The 21,048-nt window shown below is 41.9% G+C and overlaps 1 protein-coding gene across 1 annotated transcript in view; it reads left to right on the forward strand.

Annotated features, from left to right (window-relative positions):
- cep104 (centrosomal protein 104) overlaps positions 1-21,048 on the forward strand; it is a 62,067-nt gene that overhangs the window by 34,149 nt on the left and 6,870 nt on the right. Inside the window, exons 14-20 of the mRNA XM_083768738.1 lie at positions 7,945-8,148; positions 10,295-10,393; positions 12,978-13,056; positions 13,645-13,720; positions 14,866-14,974; positions 17,351-17,489; positions 19,187-19,254. Coding sequence (XP_083624864.1) covers positions 7,945-8,148; positions 10,295-10,393; positions 12,978-13,056; positions 13,645-13,720; positions 14,866-14,974; positions 17,351-17,489; positions 19,187-19,254 — 774 coding nt within the window. The remainder of the gene's footprint in view (positions 1-7,944; positions 8,149-10,294; positions 10,394-12,977; positions 13,057-13,644; positions 13,721-14,865; positions 14,975-17,350; positions 17,490-19,186; positions 19,255-21,048) is intronic.

A 21,048-nucleotide genomic window follows, 5' to 3' on the forward strand; every position in this document is an offset into this window, starting at 1 on the left:
AGATATGTATGCACTTCATACACACACACACACACTCACACACACACACACACACGCACACACACACACACACACACACACAAACAACCACACACACACACACACACACACACACACACACAGTAGAAAACTTAAAAAAATTACTAACTAAAAAGAAAAAAAAAGTACGTAATTGATTCTAATTGTTGTTATTGCAATTTACGAGCTGCGTTCACTTCCCGCGTTTGCGCGTCTTACTTGTCTGTATGACTGGGTGTGGCTGAACCTCTATTTTGCATATTTCAAAGATGCCGACTATCTGACAATTTGTAAACTTGGTGTCTATTTTGTGCTTTCTGAGCATTAGAAACACATTGGAATGCTTATATTCATGATTAAATCCATCTAGAGCACTCTGCTTTGCTTATTACAAATACTATATGGCCTATATCAAAAATGTTATGTAAGTTTGTAACATGAAGTTTCATCCGGATTTGAGTGTAGAGTGTAGAGTGCGTGTACACACACACACCATGCGCTCCGTCACACCATGCGCTCTGCCCTTTAGAGTCCTCACGGAGAAGACGTATTTTTGGTCCTGATCATACAACTTCTATATATCGAGGTGCAAAGGATTCCAGCTTTGCATAATTTTCTGTGTCCAATAGGCCTACATGACTGTTGCAGCCTAAGTGGAGGAGCTTTTACTGGCTGGCATCTACAAGATGGGTCCAGTAATGTTCCCAAGTCTTAGTCATGGAGTCAGTGACCAGCCCAATGTACTGAAATTTGGAATGTAGTGGCCTTTTGACAAGCTGGATCAATGTAGCTTGGGTAGGAGGAAGGTTCTCAAGGGACTTGCTACAATTTGTTTGACCAACATCAGCCTTCCATGACTATGTGAAAAGGAGTGCAGAATAATCTCACTCTCACCTTGGACTTGGAGCCTGAAAAGATCAACTCTGATTGCCATGTCCAGAGATTGCCGTATGGTCATCGTCATATACAGCAAGAGTTGTAGCCATAGCAAAGTAGATGAAGCCATACAGTGGCTTTCTCAGTCCCTCTATGACAGGGGTGTTTGTACCTGGGGGGGCTTTATAATAGCGGCAATGACATTACATAATAAGACAAATACACTACATATTCTGGCCAATCTTTGGACATGGAAATCGGAGTTGATCTTTTCAGGCTCCAAGGTGAGAGTGACCAGGGTTTATGTGAGATTCCTGCACTCCTTTTCCCATAGTCAGGGAAGGCTGATGTTGGTCAAACAAATGGTCGCAAGTCCATTCCTCCTACCCAATTGTACTTGATTCAGCTTGTCTAAAGGCCACTACATCCCAACGTTTCAGTACATTGGGCTGGTCACTGACTCCATGGCTAAGACTTGGGAACCTTACTGGACTCATTTTGTAGATGCCAGTAAAGCTTGCACCATCCTCCTCCACTGAGGCTGCAACAGTCATGAAAGGCCTAGTGGACAAAAAGAAAATTCTGCAAAGCTGGAATAATTTGCACCTCGATATATAGAAGTTGTATGACCAGGACAAAAAAAGTATTTTCCATGAGGAATCAAAAGGACGGAGCATGTGTGTGTGTGTATGTGTGTAAACATAGGTCTACTGTTAAAATTTGATACACATTTGACTAATGCTCAGCATAATTGATCATGATATTATTATGCTATTCTATTGTTTCTTAAAATTACATTATGTATACAGGTTGTTTCTTTTCTCCATATGGATGAAACATTTTTGATATAGGCCATACAGTATTTGTAATAAGCAAATAAGAGTGCTCTAGATGGATTTAATCATAAATATGAGCATTCCAATGTGTTTCTAATGCTCAAAAAGCACAAAATAGACACCAAGTTTATAAGTAAAACAAATTGTCAGATAGTCGCCATCTTTGAAATATTCTAAATAGAGGTTCAGCCGCACCCAGTCATGAAGATGATCATTCCAAAATGTTTATAATTGTCAAAAAACATGATTTAGACACCAAGTTTGCATTCATAGTTGATGTGGTTCAAAGGTTCTGGACAAAACCTTTTTCAGGTGGCGGACTGGCGGCCATATTGGATTTGGCCACTATGATGACCCGGAGGGTTGCTGGCTTTGGCACGGATTCAACAAACATGAGCATTCTGAACATTTTGAGCACCTCAGAAAATCTGTAGCTCCAACGGTTTAGAAAATAGAGCCATGTTTGAAGTAGTGGTCATTTTTAAAAGGGCGTGGTCATTTTCGGGTATTTCGCCCCGGATAGAGAATTGTTCACAGTTCCCAAGTTGTTCGCGGGGTTCATATTAGTCAAGAACAGTTGCGATATTCTCTCCTAAATGAAGTGCATACATATCTTAGTCAGGTCCTCTACTTTAAAGGAAACACGTGTTCAGGACACATAGCATATTAAATACAGTATAAAAGGACATTTGAAGGCAGTGAAAACTAAAGTTAAAATAAAACAGAAACATAAGACAGTAAAATTACAGTGCAGAAACAATAAAAAAAAGTGCCCTTCTGGGCACAGGTCTCCACCAGGATGAGCAAATGTGAAAAATTCCAGGCAAAGGTTTTTCCTTGGCCTCTAGGGAGTTGGCATACAAAGTTATCCACAGATCCGTGCAGTTAGAGGTAAAAACACTTTTCGGCCAGTTATAGCGCCACCTTGAGGCTGAGTTGAAATTGTTCATGTGGCATTTCGTCCTCGGCCTAGTGGGAATGTGGGTGCACAATTTCACGGGAATCACGCGATGTGTTCATGATTTGCAGCATTTTGTTTGAAACTGAGCACTCCTGTGAACTTTGGAAGCCAATCTTAACCAATCAGGATGGAGTCTGAGAAATCTGAAAGATCGGTTTCGTTGAATGGCTCTAGAGAGACTGTCTACCAATTTGCGCGATGTTTGGACAAAATCTGTAGGTGTACTGTGCAAAAACTTGTTTTGCACAAAGCGGCCTCCTGGTGGCGCTATAACAGGCCGTTCTGGAAAGTTTGGGGCAGAGGTTCATCGTTGGCATCCAGGGAGTGTGTGTGCAAAATGTGGCATCGACCGGGTTAACGGTGGCCGAGATTAGCTGGTCACGGACGGACACACACACGGACACACACACACACACACACACACACGGACGGACGGACGGACGGACGGACGGAGTGCAAAACATACTCTCTCCCCATGCCTTCGGCCTGGTGGAGACAAAAACAACACTTCTTAGGCTACATGAATGATGTAACATTTAGACGGAATATAAAAGTCTGTTACTAAACTAACATAGACCTAAATCAAGCCTAATGTTATGGCACAGCATGATATTACCGTTACCTTTAGTTTGCGCAGCACCAAAATGCATGAATGTTTATAGTATATACAAGCAGCAGCCTAATGAATGGTAGTAGCAGCAGGTAGACTCTCTGTTGCAATACCTTTCCACAAACGCACATCATTTACAATTGCTGTCAAAGATTCATCGGATAAGTGACGACTGCCTGGCTGCCTTCCTGCCTGCGTGTCTGTCTGTCTGTCTGTCTGACCATTGGAATTTAACAGATCTCTCTACTCTACATCTAGAGACAACCACCCTTATCATTCAGCAAAGGCTCTACTCCCACTCTTGCATCATGTTGCTCGCATTCTGGAACGCACAAGTCTTATTTTCCATAGGTGCGTGACCTAGCAATAAATTACTCGCCAGGTTTGTTGTAACACTTGAATGACGTGCACCTACCGAGCAGTTTCGTCATTTCAGTTTGGCATATTAGTTAGCTCAACCTGGCTGAGGTGTGTAAATGCAGAGGGGGCCCACCGAGGTTCCCTTGCTACCCACCTGTAAACAGCCATTTTCACCCAAACAGGTTGTCAAGAGCCGCCAGTAAGCTGAGGGAATTTGGTCACTGTTGGCATGTGATGTGCGGCCCAGCCACTGCCTTCTTCTTCCAGTCTCCTTCCCACCCTCACTCACTCTACCGTTTCCAGCAGTGACCTAGTATCTAAGTGCAAACTCTCCATACTGTTGACAGGGCGGGACAGGCCAGTGTGCTATCTTGTCCCCTCTCTCGGCGGTTTACGACCCGGCCCAGCCCTCCACCCAGCTCCCTCTTATTCAGCCCTCCACTTGGCTTCTCTGTGGCCTTTATTGGTGAGACCAAATTGTTAGGTGCCTCCGAGTTCCCCCTCGCTCTGAGGAGAAAAGAAGCCACACACAGATGGTATTTGGTGGCCTGTGTTTGCATGTTTGTGCATGTTTGCGAGTACTTGGCGCCCCGGCCCCTTTGTGCCGGTTGCCTGTCGTGTTTGCAGGGGAAACCTTTCCTGTCTCCGTTCCGTTGAGATGTGACAGAAGGTCAATGATGCTGTCTTTCATGCCGGTGCCTCCTCTCCAGCAGTCAAATTACTTTGGTTAAACAGCTTAATTAGAAACCTCTGTGAGTGACTGAGACATCACCTAGATGCAATGTGTCATCGTAGTACATGCTGCACTATATGGGAGATTTCATCTGACTTGAGCTTAACAATAATTTTATCCTAATGTCCTCGACAAAGGGAGATTCAGAGAGGGGATTTTCAAGCCCTAGTTTGTCTACCAGCTCAAAGGGTTTAATATTGCCACTATCCGTCCGTCCATCTGTTAACAGCTAATCTCCGGCACCGTTAACCGGTGCCAAATATTGCACACACACTCCCTGGGTGCCAACGATTGAAATGGGGCTTTTCAAACGAAGTGTTTTTTGACAGCAGGAATTGCCTGTCATAATTTGACCCCCCAGTATTAGGATGTATTAGGATGTTGATATTCATTCATCAGCCAACACTCCCCACTCACAGGTAGTAACCCCCTCTGTCCAAAAATCCCACAAATCGTTACACACTATGGGCTGTATTTTGCGTGTCTTAAGTACCAGGTCTTATTCCCTAACTTGAGTAAACTAAAGACCTGGAGGCGTGATCAATGCTCTTTGGCCACTCAGAATAGCCAAAATAATGGCATTGATCACGCCTCCAGGTCTTTAGTTACTCAAATTAGGGAATAAGACCTGGTACTTAAGACACGCAAAATACAGCCCTATCTCTCTAGTGTTCTGTTCAGTTATAAGGAATACAAGCAGTATAATGCAAGTTTGTGATGTACTCCCAAAATTCTGTTCCGGAACAACATAACAAATGATAACAATAATAGAAACTAAGATAAAATAAGAAGAAGCCTTCAGCAGTAGCAACATCAGCATAACACAATAAAGGCAGAGTGAGAAAAAAGTATGAATTTGCAAAATAAGCCATAATCATATGTGCAAGGCACAAAAATTACACAATCAATTACACCAATCCAACACATAAACATGCATAGTTTTTATACAATTAATGCATACAAATATTGACCAGCACAACGAATACACTTACATATGTTTGTTATTGCGAACGCAGTGAGCCACTTACTATGACAGCAAGGGCTGAATGTCTGTGTGTCTGTCCCGCTGTTACACCACCCGCCCGCCACCAGAGGGCGCAGCTGTAGCACACACACACAGGGCGCAGCTGTAGCACACACACACACACACACACACACACACACACACACACACGAGCTGCGTTCGCTTCCCGCGTTTGCGCGTCTTACTTGTATTATATCCCCCTATCTCTGCCACCTGAGTGGCTGCAATCCTCCTTGCCTTGTCTTAAATTCCTAACCCTTCCACCAGTGCCACCAACGACCATTGAAAAAGGAAATAATATACATTTGAAATACAATTAAATAATAGTAACAAAATAAATTAACAATACATTATAAATCAATCTATTTAGCTATTTTACAATAATTCTATAAAAACATATAACTTTAATTCAGAGAGTGTACAAATGAAACCAAATGGACCCTCATTTGGTTCCATTTGGACGCACATGGGTCCATTTGGCTCCATTTGTACACTCGCAGAGTTGAATTGACACAGAGGATTTCACTGTGTAAAGTGGGACGTTAACAACGGGATTACACGGTAGCACAACAAAGAGTCTAAAAGGTGCATGCAACTAAGCAAATTACAGGCCGGGCTTTGTAAACGTAAAGAAACTGGTCACAGGTCATTTAGGGCCTAGTACCTTTAAAAAAAAAGAAAAGAAAAGACGAACAGAAAAGAAAAAAAAACCGCTGGTGTCTGTTTTCACCTTCTCTTCATTCATCGTTGATGTTAGCCTAGCTTCGGCCTGGACATTTTTCCCGTCCCCTCCTCCGTTACCTGGGTGATTTATTTGCCAGGAGGAGGTGGAAGAGGTGATTGAATTTCTTGTAATTAAAATGAGGAGCGGTCGGGAGAGACAACGGAGAATACTGGGCGGCCTAAATCTCCTTCGGCCCATTGAGCGAGAGAGAGATGGGTGGCCTTTGTGAGCAGCGTACCGCGGGATGTTAATACTCTCTCCATTGTTGTCATTACTTTCTCTCCCTAGACAATACGTTAGGTAATAGTCTCCCTTTACATCATAGTATGTGCGGCGGCTCTCACAGGGACTTTATCATCTGTGGCGAAAAGAAACATGTGCAGTCGCTAATATAATGACCGTAATGATGATGATTCTGAGGTATTTCTCGTTTCTATTAACCATTTTGCAGGTGCCATTTAGTGAACGAGTCAAGGTCAGAGTGTTTTATTTAGCAAATGAAAGAAAGTAAAGCACAATGTGCTAGTTAGCTTGTACTCATTTGCTGCAGGCGGCACACATTGTCCTGATGACAATGCTTATATCCAATGTTATGTAAGCTAGATTGAACAATAAATTGTTATTGTTGCGCTTTGAGTAATATTATAGCAAGCAAGCAATATAGCTTAACTAACATATAATATAAAGGTTATGTTCTAACACATTTCATTTACAAGCATAATATTGTACTAAAAGAGTTGCAGTGTTGCAATGCGCGCACACACACACACACACACACACACACACACACACACACACACACACACACACACACACACACACACACACACACACACACACACACACACACACACAGTTTCATTTCTCTTTTTACACATTACTACTTTTTTCTTTTCCCTAAACTGGACCTCTCATGGCTTAGACCTTTTTCTTGTCCATTTTGTGCTGTTTTTGTGATTTGGCACTCTAGCATTAATACTTTACCAATCCGCCAACACCGTCAACCAACTGATTTTGGCGACCCCACTAGTTTCTTTCCTCTAGGCCAAAATGTCATCTTGCACACAAGATATCTCAAAATCTAACAGATTGAAACTTGATGAGAACATCCATGTCCCCTAAGGATAAACCTTGGTAATTTGAGTGATCCCATGACCTTTCCACCAGCACCAACATCAGGCCAATATGGACATTTTGCACAAAAATATCTGGCCCGGTTAGCTCAACCGTCTGGGCACCTAGGCTGCTGAGCCAGCCTGGCGGCGTGCCGCGGGTTCGACTCATATATATATATATACAGTATATATATATATATATATATATATATATATATATAATTATATATATATATATATATATATATATATATATATATATATATAACACTCATAATCTGATGTAGCCTGACACTCGGTCTGAATTTTCATTTTGTTTCACTTCATTATTCAGAACATATTTTCTTAATGGGCATGGCTAAGCGATTCAGGGCTGGAGCAAGGCTAAATCTGATGGGCAGGTGAGCAAATATGGCAAATCGGCTTACTGATTTTGGTGACCTCGTGAAGTAGTAGTAGTAGTCCTTGCCTTATCCTTAGGCTAAAAGGACACTTGTTTTCTTTTTAAATGGACTTTGTTTTATTATGGTACCTTATTTTTTTCATTTAAAGTCTCTTGCCTTTGTCTACACTACTGTATGTTTAATCCTTCTGTGAATACAAAATATCCACACACCCAAATTCTGGCACCAATATTTTTTCATTGTGACTATCATTGGTGATGCTAAATGTGTGTCCTCATGTCAGTTCTGTACAGGGGCGCTGGAGCACAGAGCATCATCTGAGGTGAGAGAGCTTGCCGTGCGCATCATCTTAGCCACGTATCGGCAGCACAAAGGTGCAGTCCTCCGCTACCTCCCGCCCAATGATGTGGCCACGCGGAGGAACGTCCTCTACAAAAACATCTTTGATGGCTTTGCCAGGATTGATGGAAAACCAGTTGAGACCCAGGCAAGAAGTGGCACATTATTCATTAAGAAAATGATATTTGTATTTGTCTTTTGTTATTATATTAGTTGCCTTGACACAGGGGTGTTTGTAATGTAATATCTCTCTCTCTCAACATGGTAAGTGACAGTGCGTAGAAAGTAAGAACAATATTAAACAAAAACAAGTATTGAATGCGAAGCCTTTGTGAAGTTGGCTCACATGGGAAATGCCCCAGACTGAAACGTCTGGGGGCCATGGCTGTCTAGAACTAGAACATGAATAGAAAGTTAACCACATCAATTATGTGCTAGTTAGCTTGTACTCGTTTTGCTGCAGGCGTTGCACACATTATCACGATGACAATATCTGAAATGATATCCAATGTCATGTAAGCTAGTTGAACAAAAACCATTCACTGAATGACATATGAAGGCAGCCAGAGTTTACGTCAGCAGATTATGCGGCATGTGCTGATGCTCAGTGTTGAGCCGAGATGTTTCTTTCCTCATTAGAGAACTGGTAGAAATGTCCATTTTATGTTGGGTAGTGACCCAGTCCGCTCCCAGCCCCAGCTGTGTTCTGAGGATAAAGTACACAGAACCCACCACATCACATCCTCTGGAGCCCGCCAGCTCCCAGACATGATATCACTGCCAGGAACTGTGATGAGAGAGAAACAAAATGTGTAAAATGGTCTGCATTTCTATAGCACATTTGGAGTACAGTATTTAATCCTATTTCATACTTAGGATGTTCCAAAATAGCTGATTCACAAGATCACGGCGCGTTGCAATGCAAACGCCTTGTGAGCTTGTAGAACTTTTCAAAACACAAATCTTCGCTTATGGGATTCCCTGTCACAAAATCTTTTCGGACGGGGGTCTGTGGACAAGGTCTTTGACATGAAAATGTTTCAGAACCACAAACTGCATAAACTTCGGCCCGTTGGCGGAGGCAACCATACAGTTGCCAAGGCGTGAATCCTTTTTGCGTCTGAGCATAGACATGGTAACGCCCCGCCTGCCTCTGATTGGCCTACCGACACTGCCCGTCTTGACTGTCCTCCGAGACGCAAGGTTACTCCGTGGTGGGAAATAATACAAGAGAATGACAACTTGGCACGCGTGACAGACTGCAGCCTTGTAACTAACTTGTAAGTTTTATTTTTGTAGAAGAGGCAAACTAGTATTGTTTATGCTGTTTGCTTTGATTGAATACTTGATTGAACACGTACTATGATTTGATTTGGGTGTGTTCTAAATAGAGTGTTAGTGTTGATTATCGTGTATTCAGGAATTACATTTTGGGCAGGCAGACATGGATTTGTACAGGCACCACTGTGTGTATTAATCTAATTAAAGTAAACTAATACTATTATACTAAAAACGATAAAGATCAAGGGAAAATATACCTTTTTTACAGTACAATAATGTTTCAAGTTTACACATACAAATACATTACACAATAATAATAATAATCAACACAAACACTTTATTTAGAACACACCCAAATCAAATCATATTTGATATCGGCGTACATGTTTCTTTCGTCATTTCGTCATAGTATTATTAGTCGACAGATTTAACACTGCTGCCAAGAGTTGAGAAACGAATGGAATGGAGGGAACGCCATTGTTTGTTTTTACGTCCGGAGACCCCCTGACCAGGACAGGCTTCAGACGTGCCTCCTCAGGAGACCCATTGCCCATCTCCAAATAAATTATTTAATATTTCACCAAAGACGGAGTGCCTTGGATTCTTTTCTTTTCAAGTCTGCAATTCACATTTTTGACAAGCAGTACTACTTGGAGGAAGGATACCTTTTGTCTATATGGTTTTACCTGTATCACCAAAGAGCACCTATCTAAGAGCCACTAACAGATCCCTGCAGCGCTTCCATTCCTCTATTTCTCTATTCCTCAGGAGACCCGTTTGATTGAACTATTGGCTTAATTGATTATAAAACCTAAAATAAAAATAGTAAATACAATAATCGTTGATTTTGAAAAATTGGCTATTGTTATTATTTATTATTATGTTTTGTCATTGTAAGACTAAGTAGTATGAGATATGACTTGAGTATGATATATATTTGTTGCTCTCGGGAGGAACCTTTTACTGTATACTAACGGCATGTCGATGTCACTTTGCATCACCTTTTGACCCAGATGCTGAAAAAGGGCGTCCTCCACCAGCAGGAAGGGGAGAAGGAGAAGCAGGAGATTCGCTCTCTGCAGGAGCAGCTGGCTTCCCTGAAGGAGATCAGTGTAGGTGAAGCTGTTGTTCAACTCTTCCCTGAAGGAGATCAGTGTAGGTGAAGCTGTTGTTCAACTCTTCCCTGAAGGAGATCAGTGTAGGTGAAGCTGTTGTTCAACTCTTCCCTGAAGGAGATCAGTGTAGCTGAACGTTGTTCAACTGGCTCAGTGGTGGGAAAAATACTCACATTTTCTTTTTTTTGGGGGGGGGGGATCACCTGCTCTCCCCTTGACCAGATGACAGTGACGGGTGAATTTTCTGCCCTTTTTTAAAGGAAACCAGTGAATTGCTTGTTTTGAGGGAAGGGGGCAGGGCATTCCACACCTGAGTGGCAGTGTTGTGGAAGGTGAACTTACCTGTTATTTGTTCTAAAGGTGGGTGGCACCAGATCATTATCATGGGAGTTGCTCACCTTTTGGAGGTAATCAGTCAAGTATTGACGGGCACTGATGGCATTTTGAATGTCAGTCCCATTTTCAATTGCTTGACTCTGTCATGTGCCCACATGACCTCACCTGTCAGTTTATTGTCCAGGATACAGCCCAGATATGTAACCTCTTCTTAGCTAGACATTACTATGAGAGTTTATCGGTAAGCCAAGTTCGTATTTTGGTTAATTCTAAACCGAGCGCCTCCTCCACCTGCATTTTGTCTTCTCCCGATATCAGGAGTGCTGAGTCGTCTGAATACATTAATGTCTCATGTCATTAATTGCGAACGCAGTGAGCCACTTACTATGACAGCAAGGGCTGAATGTCTGTGTGTGTGTGTGTCTGTGTGTCTGTCCCGCTGTTACACCACCCGCCCGCCACCAGAGGGCGCAGCTGTAGCACACACACACACACACACACACACACAGGGCGCAGCTGTAGCACACACACACACACACACACACACACACACACACGCACGCGCACGCGCACGCGCACACACACACACACACACACACACACACACACACACAATCACACACACACGAGCTGCGTTCGCTTCCCGCGTTTGCGCGTCTTACTTGTGTATAGTAAGAACAGTAATGACCCTAGTATGCTTCCTTGGGGAACACCACAGTTCACTGGGAGAGGGGAGGACAATTTTGTTCTTTCCTCATGGTAGGATTTCATCCAGCCTACTATCAAATCGCCTCCAGTTTGTATACTAGGATTGAATGATTTACAGTATCAAACTGTAGTGGAGTAGAAGTAAAAGTACTGGAAATTGGAAGTAAAGTACAAATACCTCAAAAATGTAGCGCCCGGGATTCGAACTCGGGTCTCCCGAAGTCCCGGGTGAAAGTCCAATATCTTAACCACTAGACCAAAGGGATATCCCATATGGACCTGTGGAGATATTAGACTCTTGAGGCCATCAGGCTGAGGGTCTGAGCCACTGCTATACCTTAGTTGCTTTCCACCAGTGAACTTGCTACTGTCTCTTTTATCATCCAAACATGTGCCCACATGACCTGCTGGAATGTCCCCCACTCCGGAGAGGTTAGAGATGGGGCCTATGGCAGCTTCCTATGGAGTGCTAGCAGGGATGACGTCTTTTTATGTAGGGCCACCCCTGGCATTTCTCCTGCCATGGTTCCCCACGGCAGATTTCCAATGGAATGTTTTTTAGATTGTGAAATATTATTTCACAATACAATTAGAATACTGTACACTTGTTACAGTACACAGTCAAAATCCTCAGTGTTGTTTTTACCGTTTGCAACTCTAAAAGTGCAGGGGAACACTGCTGCGTTTTTCGGATTTTTAGCAGCGTTTTTCCGCGTCCAGTGTGCAACTACCTTTTAAGCTGTGTTCACAGTGAACTTCACACTGGAAGATGGAAAAGATGCAAAGCTACACAGCGTATTTATAGCTTTGTATCTTTGTAGCTGAAGTCGAAACCAGCTCAACGTTTTTGTAGCTGTGGGATGTATCTTTGTATCTTCATGTCGCTGTCTTCCATTGCAAATGAATGGAAGACTGTAATCTTTGCATCTGCCCGTGTGAGCGGAGCATAATGGCTATTTGATGCTCTGTTGCACGACGGTGTCCCGTGCCAGGAATAGCAGACCTCCTAGCAAGCATGTCGGTCTGCTCGGCACAACACGGTCGTGGGACGAAGTATGAATCGGGCTTAAGAGTGTACAGATGTAAGGGTGCGTTTGGGTACATTTGTATGTTCTCGGCGTGAAAGAGTTATAGGGAAGTTTGCACTCTAAACTCAAGGCTTACTATAAGGCTGAAAGCAGGTGCGAGAGGCCAGCACGAAAGTCCATGAACAAAAAGAAGGGGCTCGCACACTGAAGGATGAAAATGTAGGCACTTTAGATGAAAAAGGAAAACAAATAATAATAGTCCTTAACTTTAAAAAGTACATAAAGTGACACAGAGACTGGAAGTTTCCGTCCAGTGGTGTTGATGATGGTCTGGAGGTCCGAAACGTCCACTCTCTGCATCACCATGTCACTTTTTGTTTATTACACTTTCAGAGTTAAATGAACCCTGATGCTTTTACTCTGTATGTTTCCCTTTAGTTCCTAAGTAAAGTTTTACTTAGTAATGATGGCATCACTTTGAAGATGTTTGTGTCTATTTGTTTGACAAGGAAAAGGGCAAGGGGACCACCGAAGGACAAACGCAGGGAAAAGACGACAGTGAGGTTAAGGGTGTGCCTGGCAAAGCAGGTGAGCATGAAATGAAACAATTCAGCCAGGAATGTAATGGAACAACACACACATACAATTTTTAAAGTGTCAAAAATCTAACTCAAGACCAAAGCTACGCTTCAGACATTCAGTACATTGATTTGTACATGCTTTCATTAGGAGTGTGAAACACAGCATCATTAAATGGGAAGGGAGTATTTTCTGGTCCCAGAGGGATGGGAAATTGCTTTTACCCTAAAACATATACATTGTTCGTATTTAATTATATTCACAGGTTTTCTAACATTTAAAATGTTTTCGAGCATAGGACAAACAAAATGTGTTTAAAAGTGCTCTCGACCGCTCTTAAAAGTTGTTCTTACATGAGAGATAAGAACCCAATAAGAAAAATTGTTAATTAAGAAGAAAACAAATAGTTAATCTGTTCTTATATCGCTTCCTGAATGAAGTTGATGCGCAAGACGAGGGTCGAACTGGCGACCTTCCGATTCTCAAACGGCCTCGCTACCCAATCAGCTGTGACAAATGATGACATAATAATTGTAATAATAATGATAGTAGAAAGGAAAAAAAGTTTAAGTTATGTGTCATTTGGGATGTTTCCAGCTGTCGAGAAGTCACCCCCAACCACGTCACCAGATGAAGTCAAAGATCAGCCATCGGATGTCAACTACCTGGACAAGTATGACACAATTAAGGTCCCTACACACCGGGCACAATTTCAGATTTTTAAGCTGTGTTTTTCCATCAGTTTTCCGAAAAACGCGTCCAGTGTGCAACCACCTTTACTGTATATTATAATGCAATAATTAGGGATGTCCCGATCACGTTGTTTTGCTCCTGATCTGATTCTGATCATTAGATTTTTCCCGATCTGATATTTATATTTTAATTTCTTTCATTGAACACTTATGCCATATCACAATAGTACAATATCCAAAATCACAGACAATATCCAGTCTAATATTATGATATGGATATCATATTGATTCTAGGGATGTCCCGATCACGTTTCTTTTTTTGTTGCTCCCAATCCAATTCCGATCATTTGAAAATGACGTGATTGGCCCTGATTTACGATCACATGATCGGATTGGGGCAAACCTAGCAATAATATGTATTTTCCATTTGTAATTTTGTGTACAACTCTAACCATTTGGTTCCAGACTAAATTTGCTGAACGCAATGCATTGTGAGCTTGTAGATCTGCCTCCCAAAAAGGGGACGCTAGAGTTCATGTGGTTAATTAAACACTGAGGACTATAGAGCACCGAAGTCTGACGTCACTTTCAGTAGAGGGCGTCAGTCCCCAGGTTCATGTATTTGTTTAGTTGCATTGAAATCCCCATTGAGGCGATTTTAGATCGCCTCATATACTGTAACAACTGTGTTTGAAAAATAAACATGTCACCCCGGCCGCTTCACTCATATGGATATGAAGAATCAACTGACTGAGAGAAAACGCTAATGCTACTGCTGCTGAATTAGTTAGATTTTCGCTAGAAGCAGACTGTATCATATATGAGTGACTGACTGTTGCAAACGATACAGAGACAACTCCCTAACAATAACGCCGAGACAGCTTGTTTATTTTTGGACCACAACGCTTATAGTAGACGATATTAAGATCACCCCATGTTATTCTCCATAGAGAAATTACTTCCGCGAACCAGGGGAATCGTCGGGATGAGCGAGTTACGTCAGGACTTCGGTGCTCTATACAACTGTCAATAGCACATTCAGCTTCTGTGTGGCTTTGAAGGCGCCGTCTACTGTAGTCTGTAGGTGGAATAATATTTGATAGCCAAATAATTGACTGTGTTTCAGGCTGTGCATTTTCTGTGGCAAAACGGACGAGTCGTTTACAGAGGACGGCTTGGACCTTCACTACTGGAAACATTGCCCCATGCTGCACCGCTGCCATGAATGCAGACAGGTGAGCTTCTGTTTACCGTTTCACATTACACCCACTTCCCTCCTCCTGGCCGTACGACTGGATTCCAACCTCTGAATGCAATGGGAGTTGCCTCTGGAACGTTGCGACCACCGGCATCATTCTTCATTCACTCTCCTTCCAAACAGAAGTCACATGGAGCGTGGTTGTTATACAAACGTCGGTATCTCCACAGGGGGGGAAATTACTATTCTGTATATTGACACCCTGTCAACTCTGATTTCCTATTTATTTACATGTTATTTCCTTTGTTAAGGAAAAAGGTGTTTGACCCTCCCTCCCACTTGTACACTTGTACATAATTTCACACATTTCGCCCATGTGTGAAATAGCCTCAAGTTCGGCAATACTCAGTGGAGTAATAGGAGTATAGTCAGTGGAGGTGATTTCAGGTGAAATATTGAGGAGCAAACAAAGCGGAGAAAGCACTCAAAGTAGGACATTCAATGTTTGGGTTTTCTCCCAGACGGTAAGTAACTAGATAGCCTACCTAAATAGGCAACGCTGGCTCGATAACAATCTACAAAATCTAACATTTCAGGTAAGTGTGCCAAGCTGTCAACCCTTTACGCATTGAGCCAGTTGACAAATGACCCTGCTCACAATGCACTGTGCCACACACACAACATCTCCTATTATTCTGATGCCCCAATTCCAACAATGTGAAATCCTAAATGTCAATGAATCTAGTCCTAATGCTTCCACACACAGAGATATCACACATATATTCACCACCTTGTGTGCCCTACTCCTAAATCTCTGGTATTTGCGTGTATCAAATTAAAATGGTCGTCAGCCATTGTTCTTTTGGTGAAATTATATTTACTAGTCTTTGTTATTACCCAAGCTGTGCTTTTCATGTGCTCAGTTGGTGGTACTGGGAATTAAACCCAGAATCTTGTGATTCAAAGGCAATTTCTCTACTAACTATGATACCTGCAAATTTGGACCCCTCCAATGTATAAATCATTGTTACGCCCTTGATAGTAATGTCCCAAATGTTTCAGCTCTTTGCTATCATCAAGCGTGTTTGGATTTATAATCTCTTGGTGACATTTTTGTTTGGGTGGAGCACTCATCCCGGGTTACCAGAATTTACTGTTGAGCCCTGAGGACTTGTAATAGGCCCTGAGGAGTTGTAATGGTCCATAAAATTCCTGAAAATGGGAGGAGCCCACTTGATAACCCAAATTAAATATCTCCTCCATCCCTCTTTCCTTTAACACCAAGGCCATGTTTCCACATAAGCACTCATACAGCAGTGGTTCTCAGAGTGGTGTCGGGGACCCCCAGAGGTCCTTGAAGGGCTTCTGGGGACCCCCAGGGGTCCTTGAAGGGCTTCAGGGGTCCTTGAAGGGCTTCTGGGGACCCCCAGGGGTCCTTGAAGGGGTTCCGGGTCATGATCTGAGGCATTTTGTGCAAAACGGGTCACTCCTGAAAACTTTGGAAGCCAATCTTAGCCAAACACTAGGATGGAATATGAAAACTCCAACAGATCTGTCTTGATCACTGACTATAGAGATAATGTGAATCAATTTGTGTGATGTTTGGTCAGTAGTAATATAAGTTCACAAAATCACACCCGTGTGAAGTGAGTTCGCTCTTATCATCGTACATCAACATACATCATCTCGGCCAATCAGAATTTGCATCCACCTTTGTCTTTAATGTTTGTGTTACGCAATGTTTGCGTTTACACAAACACTCAAAATTGTCCATTCATTGTCAATGGCATTAATGTTTGTGTTAGGACAACATTTGGGTTACACACACCAAAAGCTCAAAAATGTGTTTTGCAAAAAAAAGGTCACCTGGTTGTGCTGATGTGGAAAAAAATCACACATGTGTGAAGTGAGGGGCGCTCTTATCATCTTACAACATCGAGGAGGGAATTTGGTGTAGCTATGATTAGGTGATGTAATGATGATGTAAAACAGACGGTGTCAAAACAAACATTAAATTCTCTTTATTGTTAATGGGATTTAATGTTTGTGTTAGGGACAAAACTAACATTAATTTCTCTTCATTGTCATTGGCGTTTTTTAAAACAAACATTGAACTAAAAACAAACACAGAGGTTCTTCCCTGATCCCCGTGCCTTTGGGCATGGGAGCCTTTTACTAATTGCCCGAATGCCCGCATCCCTCAGTTTATGAATCGAATAGAAAGCATTACATGTTTTTTTTTTTACACTAATCTTTTAATTATTATCATTACAAACTAATAAATGAAGCCCTTGTTGTAAAAAAAACAACAACGTTGTCCTTTAACTCAACTTGTCATTCTGAGTGCGACCCATCACTTTTGTGTGTGCATGCGTGCGTGTGTATGTATGTGTGTGTGCGTGCGTGCTCTCAGGTGGTGGAGATTGCCAGCCTCACAGAGCATCTAGTGGGGGAATGTGAGAGCAGGGCCAGATTCAGTCAATGCCCACGCTGCACGGAGGCTGTGCCCACTGATGAGCTAGCCAACCACGCCCAGGGTCCCAACTGCAAGCGTGAGTCTCCACACAACACCATCCTCAGTGTTCATTTAAATCTGAGAGTGTACACAACTGTAACCAAGTCGACTAGACCTGCAAACGTCATGGCTACAATGGGAGCAGGAGAAATGTCGCCCATACTGTTTAAGTTCAATAATATTATCCCCCGTGAAATTAGATAAATCCATTTACAATGGATGCCTTGTTATTCACAGTATGATAAGAATCTGGAAACAAATCAAAACATATTTTAGGAACAACTCACTATTTTTTCTGCTCCCTATAGCTGATAACCCCTCATTTCTACCATCCCAACTGGATGATATGTTTGCACAGTGGAAGGGTTTGGGTATACGCACAATTGGAGACTTATATATGGGTGGAACTTTTGCCTCATTTGCTCAACTGCAGGAAAAATATAGACTCCCTAGGAGTAACTTTTTTAGGTTTCTACAGGTTAGGAACTACATCCGTAACTTTTCTCCCACTTTTGAGAGAGCTACACCTTCATCCCTAGATAGGTTCCTTCTTAATAATACAGTACCAGACGTGAGGGTGTCACATCTTTATGAATCATTTCAAGTGGCAAACCTACCTACTACATCAGCTATTAAGCTGGCATGGGAAAATGAGCTGGGGACTTCAATTTCAGACGAGCTCTGGGAAGACAGCCTTGAATAAATTAATGCGTGCTCTATCAATTCCAGACATTGCCTTATCCAGTTTCGAGTCATACATAGACTCCATTATTCCAAATTAAAATTACATAACATATACCCAGATATTTCTTCGCATTGTGACAAATGTAATACAATAGATGCAAATCTTCTTCATAGCTTCGCCCTTTGCCCTCGGATACAAAGATATTGGATTAAGATATTTGAGACGCTCTCTGATATTTTGAGTATTCATATTGACCCCGATCCTGTACTAATAATTCTGGGTTTGTCAGACTCCATGCCTATGTTGACGAGAGCACAGAAACAACTCTTCTCATATGGTCTGATTACAGCGAAATAACTAATTCTGACACACTGGAAGAAGGGGGAGGCTCCTGCATTTAAGCACTGGTTAAATGAAATGACTAGTACACTTCATCTTGAGAGAATAAGGTATTTCCTGAGAAACAGGGAGAGACAGTTTGATAAGGTTTGGCTGCCCCTTGTCCATTACCTGAGTAGAAACAATTAATATACAGGATACCATTGATATGGTTGACTGTACGCCATTTTCTTTTCAGATGTTTTCCATGAGCTTTCTATCATCTTATTATAGTATGCAGTGTCACTGAGCAGTATGGGTGGGAGGGTTAAGGGATTTCTTTCTCTTTTTTGTCTTGTTTATTTTTTCTTTCATTTTGTTTCATAAAGAAAGTATTCCATATAATGTTTGTAATCATTTATAATCTGTTCAATAAAAACATATTTGACAAAAAGACCTGCAAACGTCAATTTAGCCCGCAAGGGTCCATTTGGACAAAAGGATAATTGATAATTACGCCACTTTGACACTGTCTTTAGATAACTAAATAATACAATGACGTCAACAATGCCATAATGTATTCACCATCCCAACCCTGTGGGCCTTGAAAACATAGATACTGCTTATGTTTTATGCTTATGTCACCAGTCAAGTCATTTTGTCATTTTCCTGGGTACAGACACTCATAGGATCTGTAAGCTTAACAGTGTCATATTTCTGCCTATTTTCAGCCCCTGTCTTGGGTAAAGGCTCCAACCACTGTCCTTTGTGTCACAGCAACTTCACGCCTGGAGAGGAGGTGAGATTCTGAGACATACACGTACACGTTATATAATACAGGCCTACTGTGGCACCGCCATTGAGAAGCCTGTCCTTTTGACCCTAGACATTGAAGACATGGCTGCAGTTTTTCCCAATGGTTCACCACTTAAACCCTATTATACTTTGCTGACCGGTTCCCCTCTGCTCCTTTTTCCTTCTACACCAGCGGTCCCCAAAGTTTTTTGTCCGTGCACCCCCTGTTACCTCCTGACCTAGCTGACGCACCCCCCAACACTAAAGGGCCTCCCACACCGTCTGCGAACGCCGCGCGTCAAAACAGCAATGCGTCGCGCCGCGTCAGACGGAGCCGGTGTGTTGGGCTTGAGTCTTGTTGTATTTGGCAGAAAATGTGTATACTGCCGCAGCTATTCTATACATCTCTTTACAACAGTGTTTTGTGCACCCCCTAGAAGGCACCACACAGACAACACTTTGGGAACCCCTGCCCCATAGAAAGCACTAGTGTCTATTTGAAACACATTTATTTTGACTGGGGAGTCATTTAACAGCAGAAACTACCTGTCATAATCAAATGACAGTATTCGGATGTTGATATCCTTAGGGCCCCAAATCACGCCTTAAATATCACGAGTGTCTACTTCAAACACAAAGTGTTTTTGACTGAGCAGCAACTGCCTGTCATAACTTCACCCCCCTCCCTATCTAAGTATTGGACAGTATTAGGATGTTGATATTCATTTTGTATTCATCTTTAGGTCCCCAAATCATACCCTAGAAAGCACTAGTGTCTATTTCAAACACAATGTGTTTTTATGTAATATTTTGACAGCAGAAACTGCCTGTCATAATTTCACCCCCCTCCGTATCTAAGTATTGGACAATATTAAGATGTTGATATTCATTTTGTATTCATCTTTAGGGCCCCTAGATTTAAGTTTACTACACCAATCTCTTTGCTAGAAATAGCTGATCTACAACCTCACAACGTGCTGCTTTTGTAATTGCAATTGTGTTGCAAATTGCAATGCATTGCAATTGTGTTGCAGCACGTTGCAATGTAATATTCGTGTAATATATTTTCAGTCGCTGAGTTTGAAGTCGGTTGGTCGGACAGAGAAGTTTAGGGATAAGGATTCCATTCAGAAAGTTGATGATTAGTTTAAAATGTAAAGAATACCTTCCCTATACCCTCAGACTACTAGGATCAAAGACAGTGTGCCAAGGTTCTCGAAGACGTGACTCAATCAAACTCAATCTGATTCTCGAGAGGGTCGCTAAATCCAATCAGTCAGAATGCTAATTTAATCCCCAGCAACAGTCAATGTTTTGATCATTCAAATAGTTCAATAGGGCATAGCAGTGGGCGTGGTTTTCTGGCACCACTGAAAAATCGGCCATTCATTTTTCCCATAGAGATTTACAAAAGAAGTATTCATATCAATTATTTTAAGCCTAGAATCAATCATCCAGGATCCTGGTGAATCATGGCCATAAAACCTTCGATACTGTGAACAAATAAAAATAAAATACGCTAAATAAAGGATATTTATTAAATGAAATTATTTATATCATTACATATTCATCTTTTTTCTCACATAATCACAGGTTTTATGGTCATGAATCACCAGGATCCTGATTTAATTGATTATTTTGTGTAAATCTCTGGGAAAAAATGAATGGCAGATGTTTCACCTATACTACTGCTATGCCCTATCCACACTAGAAAAGAAAACACAATCAAGCTCATTGTCTGCAAAGGCTTTCAGGTAATGTGTTACAGACAGTAGTATGAGCTTGGAGTTAATTGAAT

This window comes from Protomyctophum parallelum (assembly GCF_964188405.1).
Source record: "Protomyctophum parallelum genome assembly, chromosome: 7".
Lineage (NCBI taxonomy): Eukaryota > Metazoa > Chordata > Actinopteri > Myctophiformes > Myctophidae > Protomyctophum > Protomyctophum parallelum.